The sequence below is a fragment of the Bombina bombina genome, chromosome 7, assembly GCF_027579735.1.
Source record: "Bombina bombina isolate aBomBom1 chromosome 7, aBomBom1.pri, whole genome shotgun sequence".
NCBI classification, from domain to species: domain Eukaryota; kingdom Metazoa; phylum Chordata; class Amphibia; order Anura; family Bombinatoridae; genus Bombina; species Bombina bombina.
The window spans coordinates 295,110,027-295,120,172 of record NC_069505.1 but is presented as its reverse complement, the minus strand read 5'-3'; the positions used below and the strand labels follow the sequence as shown (position 1 = coordinate 295,120,172).

The window sequence follows — 10,146 nt, the reverse complement described above, 5'->3', positions numbered from 1 at the left end:
ACACCTGATTGAGTGGTTATCACATACATCTTTGGGCCCTCAACCTGGGCAACAACACCTGGTGCCCATTTTTCCTCTGTATGGTACACCCTATACCAAACCAAGTCTCCTTCTGTATAGGTTCGTGAAGGTTTTCCCACTCTCATTTTATCTTGCATGATGCTGACTGTTTCTGCTACATCTGGTGTGATTAAATCCAGCTTTGTACAGATCTTCCTGCCAAACAATAGTTGAGCTGGGGCAACTCCCGTGGTGGGGTGTGGAGTAACCCTATATTGTTGCAAAAATTGTAAAATGTTTTTAGTATTAACCTGCTTCTCTGCTTTTAGTGCTTTCAGTGCCCTTTTAAAGGTTTGGACAGCCACCAACGGGCAAGCCGTCTGCTTGCCCGTTGGTGGCTGGGTGATATGGTGCCGTCCGATGATGGTGAATTCCATTCGTATGTAAAAAATTCTGGAAGTCTTGTGACACAAACTGGGGACCATTGTCTGTGACTAGTTTTCTTGGCAACCCAAACACTGAAAACAGTTTTTCTAAGGCTGATATGACTTCAGTAGTTGTAGTCCTTGTCATTGGAATTACTTCTGGCCACTTAGAGTGTGCATCAATTATGATTAAGTATGAGATTCCATCAATAGGACCGGCAAAGTCCAAATGTAGTCTCTTCCAAGGAGTAGTAGGCCAGTCCCATGGTTGTACAGCTCCTCGTGGAAGCTGTCCTTGAGCTTGAACACACCCTTTGCATGCCATAACATAATTCTCAATGTCCGGCCACCAAACATGACCCCTAGCCTTCTGCTTAATTCTGACAATGCCTGTGTCTCCTTAATGAAGGAGTTTTAACATAGCTTGCCGTAGCATGTTAGGAACCAGAACTCTCTCACCCCATAAAATACATCCATTTCTGAGTGTGAGTTCTTTCGCTCGTAGTATGTATGCTCGCTGCACATCACAACCAGTTCTTACTCTTCCTGACTGGCTGATGCTGTATCCTGCTGTACTGATCTGTAGCTGACATTACACTTATTATTATTACATAGTTGCCAACATTTTAAAAAAAATTCCAGGGACACTTTGCAGCAGAGCAAGCAAGCGGGTTACTGGAGTATTAACGACCTACTGTTCAACTGCTCCGCCCACTCAGTTCTGCAATCAAAACACACCCATTTGAAAGTAATAGTATAATTTAGATTTAGCCATAGTTTATTATACAGATTACAGCACCAAGCTCTTACACCTACCCAGTCTCTGGAACACATTCTGGGCATATGGTTATTTTTACAACACAGCATCAAAATTAGAAAGACAAATAATATGTGAACCCATTCAATAATAATAACAATATTCCATTAGGAATTAATTATATTTAAATAATACACTATATCTATTTATCATCTATCTATATATATGTATGTGTGTGTATATATATATATATATATATATATATATATATATATTTTCAGGGACATTTTAAGGGACAAAAAAATTCCAGGGACATACAACAAAATCCAGGGACTGTCCCTGGAAATCAGGGACTGTTGGCAACTATGTTATTATTAACACTTGTCAGTGCCTGGGGTTCAGTCCTTGTACTTTATAACTGCATCACAAACTGTCACAAGATGGCTTCTCTGAACTGTTCTGATTCTAAGCACAGCCCACTTGATGACATCATCTTTGTATGGAAGCCTCAATGTGCCATCTAACCAAACCAGGAAGTAAGCACAACACTACACACACTACATAGCATTCACTTATACAGGCAGATACACAGACACTACATAGTATACACTTATACATGCAGACACACACTACATAGCATACACTTATACATGCAGACACACACTACATAGCATAACCTTATACATACAGATACACACACACAGTTATGGATACAGATAGACACACACACTACATCATATATGGGTATCTGTAATTCATTGTATGGGGTCCTGGGGTTGGCAGTCTGCGGCTGCCACTGTTCGTTACCCTGGTATTAGCACTGTTAATTGTATAAAACTGAAGGCATGCTAGTATTATCACCAGGGGTTAGACATCATCACTACCAGAGGTAGGTTAGAGAGGTCACCATTACCCGTGGTCAGAGTGTATACAGCCTTCTTACTCCTGGGTTAGATACCTGTTAGATTCCTGTTAGATACCTGTTAGATTCCCTGTGGAAAAGGAATGGTGTGTGGTTTAGGGACATTAAACCCAAAATTGTATTTAATGATTCAGACAGAGAATACAAATTTAAACAACTTTCTAATTTAATTCTATTATCTAATTTGCTTTTATCTCTTGATATTCTTTCCTGAAAAGCATATCTAGATAGGCTCAGGTGCTGCTGATTGGTGACTGCACATAGATGCCTTGTGTGATTGGCTAACCCATGTGCATTGCTATTTCTTTAACAAAGGATATCTAAAGAATGAAGCAAATTAAATAATAGAAGTAAATTTGAATGTTGTTTAAATTTGTATTCTCTGTCTGAATCATAAAATACAATTTTGGGTTTAATGTCCCTTTAACCCACACACCATTCCTTTTCCACAGGGAATCAAATAGGTATCTAACCCTGTGAGAGCAAAGCCAGCTGCTTCTGAGTATGGGCCCAATAGAATTAAAAAAAAAAATGCATGGGGCAAATCGAGACAGATGGCTAGCAACCCGGGACAGGGGGACAGACCCCTAAAATCGGGACTGTCCCGCGAAAATCGGGACAGTTGGGGGGGGTATGAAAAAATATTTAGCACTGTCTAGCAAAGGTTAATTAAATACAGAGCTCACATAGCTATACCAGTGGTTTGAGCTTGTGTTTGATTTGCTGCCTAAGAGTATTAAAAGATATGACTTTATTTAGAATTTTATTTATATTACTTTGGTCTTATAATTTTTTAAGCCCCGCCCATGTCCACCACATTTCAATATTTTATTTTTTTTTGGGGGGGGGGGTCCCTCTTTTGAATTTTGAAATGTTGGGACTTATAAATTTGTTTTTAAAAGCCATACTGGGGCTGTGTAAGCAGGTTGCATTACATTGTACACGTTGGCATTGCTCTGTACCACTCCTGTGCAATGACAAGTGACTGTGATACCGCCTGAGGCGCCTTTGTTAGAGATCTGTAACCAATGGAGACGAACAAGCCAACAATGCGGTTTGGCACTGCCACATCTCCATAGCTAAGACTCCTCCCACTCGCTCGTCATTTGTTATTTATCTTTGTAACCACGCCACGCTAGTCGCTACTGGCCTCCGCCTCTGCTTGGAAGAGGAGTTCCACGTCCGCGTAAAAACCGCGCCCCTCACGTGATCTGTCATCACCCAGGTTCCCGTCACCCTTCCCTATACGTCATTTGCGCATAGCCCCGCCCTGCTGCCCTGCGATGCTCCGCCCTCTCGACCCAGCCCCCACTTCCGGTGCAGTTCGGGATGTGGCGCTTATGACGTCATTTCGACCGCGTTGGAAGCGCTGCCGGGGCTGAGCGTGACGTGGCAGAGACGGATAGAGGCAGCGAGGCGAATATCCGCCGGGCACACACACGCACAGCAAAGCTCACCGCTTCCCACAGCAACAGCCATGGGCCTCACCATCTCCTCGCTCTTTTCACGGCTGTTCGGCAAGAAGCAGATGCGAATTCTTATGGGTGAGATGTGGGGAAATCAAGGAGGGTTATGGGCCTTCACAGCACAGAGACTGTTAACCTGGGTCCGGGGAAGCTGCTCAGGCTGTAGTCTGTGTGCGGCCCTTGTTAGAATTAATGCCCAGCTGTGCGCCTCATAGAAGCGAGTTGTGTGTGAGAGCACGAATATTCCTAAGGCAGGCACATGATACCCACAGCATATCTGTATATTCTGTGTTTAATTTAAATATAACATAACCATCATGTAAGATTATATACCCCACACACTTAAGTTATATAAAATTATTTTATTTAGCCATACACTGATCCTATATAGAATTACATTATCTAGCCATACCCCACACACTGATCCTATATATAATTATATTATCTAGCCATACCCCACACACTTATCCTATATAGAATTATATTATCTAGCCATACCCCACACACTGATCCTATATAGAATTATATCATCTAGCCATACCCCACACACTGATCCTATATAGAATTATATCATCTAGCCATACCCCACACACTGATCCTATATAGAATTATATCTAGCCATACCCCACACACTGATCCTATATAGAATTATATCATCTAGCCATACCCCACACACTGATCCTATATAGAATTATATCATCTAGCCATACCCCACACACTGATCCTATATAGAATTATATCATCTAGCCATACCCCACACACTGATCCTATATAGAATTATATCATCTAGCCATACCCCACACACTGATCCTATATAGAATTATATCATCTAGCCATACCCCACACACTGATCCTATATAGAATTATATCATCTAGCCATACCCCACACACTGATCCTATATAGAATTATATCATCTAGCCATACCCCACACACTGATCCTATATAGAATTAAATCATCTAGCCATACCCCACACACTGATCCTATATAGAATTATATCATCTAGCCATACCCCACACACTGATCCTATATAGAATTATATCATCTAGCCATACCCCACACACTGATCCTATATAGAATTATATCATCTAGCCATACCCCACACACTGATCCTATATAGAATTATATCATCTAGTCATACCCCACACACTGATCCGATATAGAATTATATCATCTAGCCATACCCCACACACTGATCCTATATAGAATTATATCATCTAGCCATACCCCACACACTGATCGTATATAGAATTATATCATCTAGCCATACCCCACACACTGATCCTATATAGAATTATATCATCTAGCCATACCCCACACACTGATCCTATATAGAATTATATAATCTAGCCATACCCCACACACTGATCCTATATAGATTTATTTTTAGGCAATTTCTTTAGCCTTGGATGTAAAATTATATCCTGTAGGTATACGTTTGTTTAAAATCTAAACATTTTTGCACATATGTGCATTTATTAGGTTTCATTTTCACTCATCATGCACCATAAATTGTTTGTATTTGTACAGATGTAGACTATACAATCATGAAATGTAATATGATTTTTTTTTTATATATATATATATATATATATATCTCTTGTGTTTGTATATGCCTAGTAACTAAGATCTGTGTATATAAGTTTATATATTTTTCGTAGATTAATGCTAATACTGTGCAATGTTTGTAGTCTGTTTGTCCTTTTGCCAAATCTGCACTGTTTGATATAGTAGAATCTCCCATTCTGAGCTGAGGTTAGATGTTGAGAGGTTAACAGACCACCCATTTGTGATATTGACTTGTAATGGTTTCACATAACAAAGTACCCCTGTTTTGAGATTGGATACACTCGGTATAAGTCACCTAGGGTTCCACATCACTTGCACTGTTCTGTGTTCTCACTTACTTCCTGGAGAGCAAGGCCCTTGGAATCATTCCCACCCAGCAAGGATCTGCCCATGGTCACTGTTTAACAATTTCCTGCAGTGCTTGTGCAATGCTTCCTGTTCCAGCTACTGCTGCTAAATTGGAATGAGCAAGTCTTTTTTATTTTGGCAACTTTTTTTTTTTTGTAGCATAAAAATGAAATCTGTGCTCATTAACCTTTTGGCTCCTGTAATGGACTCCATAATGCCCTGTAGGGTGAGTGTTAAAGGGATATGAAAATTAAACTTGCTTGATTCAGATAGAGCATGTGATTTTTAAGACACTTTTAATTTTTCTTCTATTTTCAAATGTGGTTTATTCTTGTGGTATCCCTTGTTGAAAAATAATATGCACATATCTTACACTAGTGGGAGCTAGATGATGATTGGTGCCTGCACATATTTTGTTTCTTGTGATTGGCTAACTAGATGTGTTCAGGTTGATTTTGTTAGTGTGTATAACAAGAGAATGAAGCAAACTTGATGATAGAAGTAAATTTGAAATGTATGTTCTATCTAAATCACGAAAGAAAATGTTGTAGTTTTCTGTCCCTTTAAATTAAAAAACTTAAATGGAAAATGTTCATATAAAAATATATTCAACGCTGTAAATGTTGGCATACTGTATCCGTAATCGTGTGACTTTATGAATGTTATGGTAGGTTTTGGATTATTTTTTATTGTTTACACATGTTCCCAAAAGGTTACATGTTTAGTTTAAAGGAATAGTCTAGTCAAAATTAAACTTTCCTGATTACGATAGAGCATGCAATTTTATGCAACTTTCTAATTTACTCCTATTTTCACATTTTTATTTGTTCTCTTGCTATTTTTACTTTAATGTAAGCTTAGGAGCCGGCTCATTTTTGTTTTAGAACCTGTGTAGCACTTGCTGATTGGTGGCTACATGGAGACACCAATCAGAAAGTGCTACCTAGGTGCTGAATCAAAAATGGGCCAGCTCCTATGCTTACATTCTTGCTTTATCAAATATAGATATCAAGAGAACAAAGCAAAATTGACAATTGGAGTAAATTAGAAAGTTGCTTAAAATTGCATGCTCTGTCTAAATCCTGAAAGATTAATTTTGACTATACTATTCTTTTAAGGTTGAATGATTTGTCCACCCATGGCAAACAAACTTTTTGTCCCATGAAAGTACATCTCCTAGATCACTGGTTTTTAAACCTGGCCTCCCCAACAGTCCAGGTTTTTCTAGATTACCTTGTATTAGAGCAGGTGAAATAACCATGTTTACTAATCTTCTGATTATTTCACCTGTGCTCTAGTTCAGATATCTTCAAAATCTGGCCTGTTATGGATGCATGAGGACAGGTTTGAAAAGTAGCATCCTAGGTGTGCCTTTCCCCTGCAAATGAGTGGTTTCTCATTTGTATACTATCAGGCATGGGGGGGGGGGCAGAATCGCAGCATCCTGTCTACCTAAAATGTTCTACTGCATGTATTTAGGCCCGTCCTTGTTGCAAAGTAATCTTTTTTTTAAAATACTTTCACTTGCAAACTTTATATCCATCTCCCTTTTTTATTAGGAAGAATCACTCATTTTTACATTTCTAGTACTTTTTTTTTTTTTTTTTCCCCTCTGAAGAATGATTAGATTTCAGGGTTAAGCTGACTCATCTGCACATTACCATTTTTAGAAAATAAGATATGCTTTAAAGTGAAAGTTAATTTTCATCAAAAACTTTTAATGCCATCGATCCATCTTATCAACCTGTATCTAGTCGCTGTTTTTTTTTTCCCTCCAAAATCCATAGTTATATCTTTTAATATTATTTTTTGTACATGCCGTACTTCCTGATCCTCCGCCCGTTTTTCTCTTGCAGAAGAGCAGTCTCAACCGCTCTTACGCGGTCATCCGTGCGTGCTCCAGTGAAGCATCCTGTATTGTGCGTGCGTTAAAATACGATCTCTGCTGTGATACATAGTAAAACGAGGAATCACTCGATTCATTGTTTTGAATCGTAGCAGAGATTGTATTATCTGTTCCTGTTCCGTCAATGCGCATGCTTGTCTCATGAATGCGCATCTATACAGGCAGGAGATTCAATGAGACATGCGTGCATAGTTTAAGTTGGGGACGTGTAGTTAGTCTGTTGGGTCGCCACTGGGGGACCAATGAGGATCATGAAGACTATTTTCGTCATATCAAAATAAAAATTAATATCCAGGCGGAGTGAAAGCGATATAGCATAGCGGATTGCGAGGTACAATTATTAGTACCAAAATATTAACACTGAGTGCTAAGCACTTTCTCACCTGGGTGCTAAGCTTTTTTAAGGGTTTTTTTTTTTTCCCAGATCCCCAAGACTTACACTGTTGGAAAGGTTGGGCGATTGTCCTTACAACTGTGGGTCTTGGGAGTCTGTAGCTGCTTAGATGCTTCAGAATACAGGCTTCTAAGCAGCATGCCCCCTGCTCCTATACTTAACATTAAGTATAAATAAAATTGCATGGTGACATCCTCGCGTCATTGCGCGTGACGTCACCACATGGAGTAGGAGCGGGTGGGAGCCCCCAGATCTCCCTCAAGGTGGGAGAGTGCTAGCGACGGCTCTGAGCTGTTAGCACCAGAGTGGGAAACTGTGCTCCGGGGCACATGGTTGCTGGAGCGACCAGGGGTAAAGTTAGCGGATGTCCTGCTGTTCTGTGGCCGACAGGGAGTTCCAGGAGCCCAGCCAGCCTGAGAGTGGTTAGGCCGGTGTCCATTAAGAGGCGGCCGACCGGGGGTTCCAGGAGCCCGGCCAGCCTAGGAGGGTTTTCCCTGTCATACATCAGCTCTTCTCTTAAGAACACAAAACAAGCAAACAAAAGCTTCCAGAGATTGTGGTTACTCTGAGGATCTCAAAATCACTGAGAAACAGGGGTGAGGTTGTAGGGGGGTAGGGGTTTAACCCTTGCAGCACGGTATCCGTGACAGGCAGGTTACTTATAACCTCTATGGCTACTAAAAAGGGCTGCTATTTGAATATAAAAGGACCAAGATGCAATATTTTTAGTTTGTACATAAGTTCTACCACCCACACGTGGATTCTGTACTATTTGCTTTTTCTCATTTGGAAAACCATTGAGCAGGCTTTTTGTTTTCCCCCCTTAATGTTGTTCTTGCCCCTTTTTCTAGAAATAATTATCATTTGAGGAATATGCATTGCTTCCTGCGTACACATGCCCTGCATCTTCAGTTATTTATTTGATCAAATTCTGCTGCTGTCCAGCTTTAGTGATCTTCAGCTAAATAATGGAGTAAAGAATGATACAGGACTTTATAGAGATTAAATATAAACTAGCTGACTTTTTTTTATCAGGAATATTGAGATCCTTAGATTTATTTATTAAGAAAACAAAAAGTTGGAAGAAGGAACACGTTAAACAGGTTTTCCTTACTCCAGTCAGCAAGACCCACTAACAGGTCCAGCACAGATTAGCTGGGCACAAATTGTAGTTGTTTAACTTGTTCTAATCAAAACTAGCACCAACATTGTGTCCTGTAACTGGGCCCTAGAGACTATAATTAAGGGGATATAAAACCCAACACAAATTATTTTGTAATTCAGAAAGAGCCTACCATTAAAAACAAAAAAAAAAACAAAATCCAATTTAATTCAATGATCAAATTTGCTTTGTTCCCATGGTAATTCTTTGTTGAAGAGATACCTAGATATGTCTGGAGCACTACATGGCATGAATTAGTGCTGCCGTCTGTGCTCTTAAATATGGATAATGTTCTTGCCCCCATGGCAGAACATGCCATAATCTGAGATGTCATTACAGAAAATGCAGCAAGCATGTCTGCAGAAAGAATATAGGGACATGCAGGAACTGTTCGCTCTTTTGCTTTGCAGCTCTGATCCACGTCAAGCTGTAATCTTGTTAAAGTGCAGTGCTCTGGCTGCACTGTGTAAGTTTTCTTAAAAGTGCAGCCACAGTGAAGCGCTGTTTGAAGAGAACAGTCAAATACAGAGCAGCGCTGCACAGCAGCACATTAATGTATGTCTAGTTCATAGTATTTTTTTTTCAGCCCCTAGCCTTTCCAAGTTTGCAAAGCTGTGAATCCTGAATATTGTTATCAGCAATGCACCTATAACTAAATGTTTACCTGATAATTATGTGATGTTAGACCAAAGGCAACAGAAAAAAATGTATTAAATAGATTTTAAAAAATGAATGCAATGTTCAGCTGATGCAATATATTGTATATTGCTTTATGCTCCAGATAATCAATGCATTGCAATTGAGCTGGCGCTTTATTATAACTACTTAATTTAAACATTAATTAAAGGGACACTGAACCCAAATTTTTTCTTTTGTGATTCAGATAGAACATGACATTTTAAGCAACTTTCTAATTTACTCCTATTAAATTTTATTCATTCTCTTTGTATCTTTATTTGAAATGCATGAAGCTAAGTTTAGATGCTGGCCCATTTTTTGTGAACAACCTGGGTTGTTCTTGCTGATTGGTGGATAAATTCATCCACCAATAAAAAAAGTGCTGTCCAGAGTTCTAAACCTAAAAAAAGCTTAGATGCCTTCTTTTTCAAATAAAGATATCAAGCGAATGAAGAAAATTTGATAATAGGAGTAAATTAGAAAGTTGCTTAAAATTGCATGCTCTATCTGAATCACAAAA

At 39.3% G+C, this 10,146-nt stretch overlaps 1 protein-coding gene across 1 annotated transcript in view; it reads left to right on the top strand.

Moving 5' to 3' along the window:
- The first annotated feature begins 3,422 nt into the window (after positions 1–3,422).
- Positions 3,423–10,146, top strand: part of ARF4 (ADP ribosylation factor 4) — a 33,675-nt gene continuing 26,951 nt past the window's right edge. Inside the window, exon 1 of the mRNA XM_053720857.1 lies at positions 3,423–3,648. Coding sequence (XP_053576832.1) covers positions 3,582–3,648 — 67 coding nt within the window. The 5' untranslated portion in view covers positions 3,423–3,581. The remainder of the gene's footprint in view (positions 3,649–10,146) is intronic.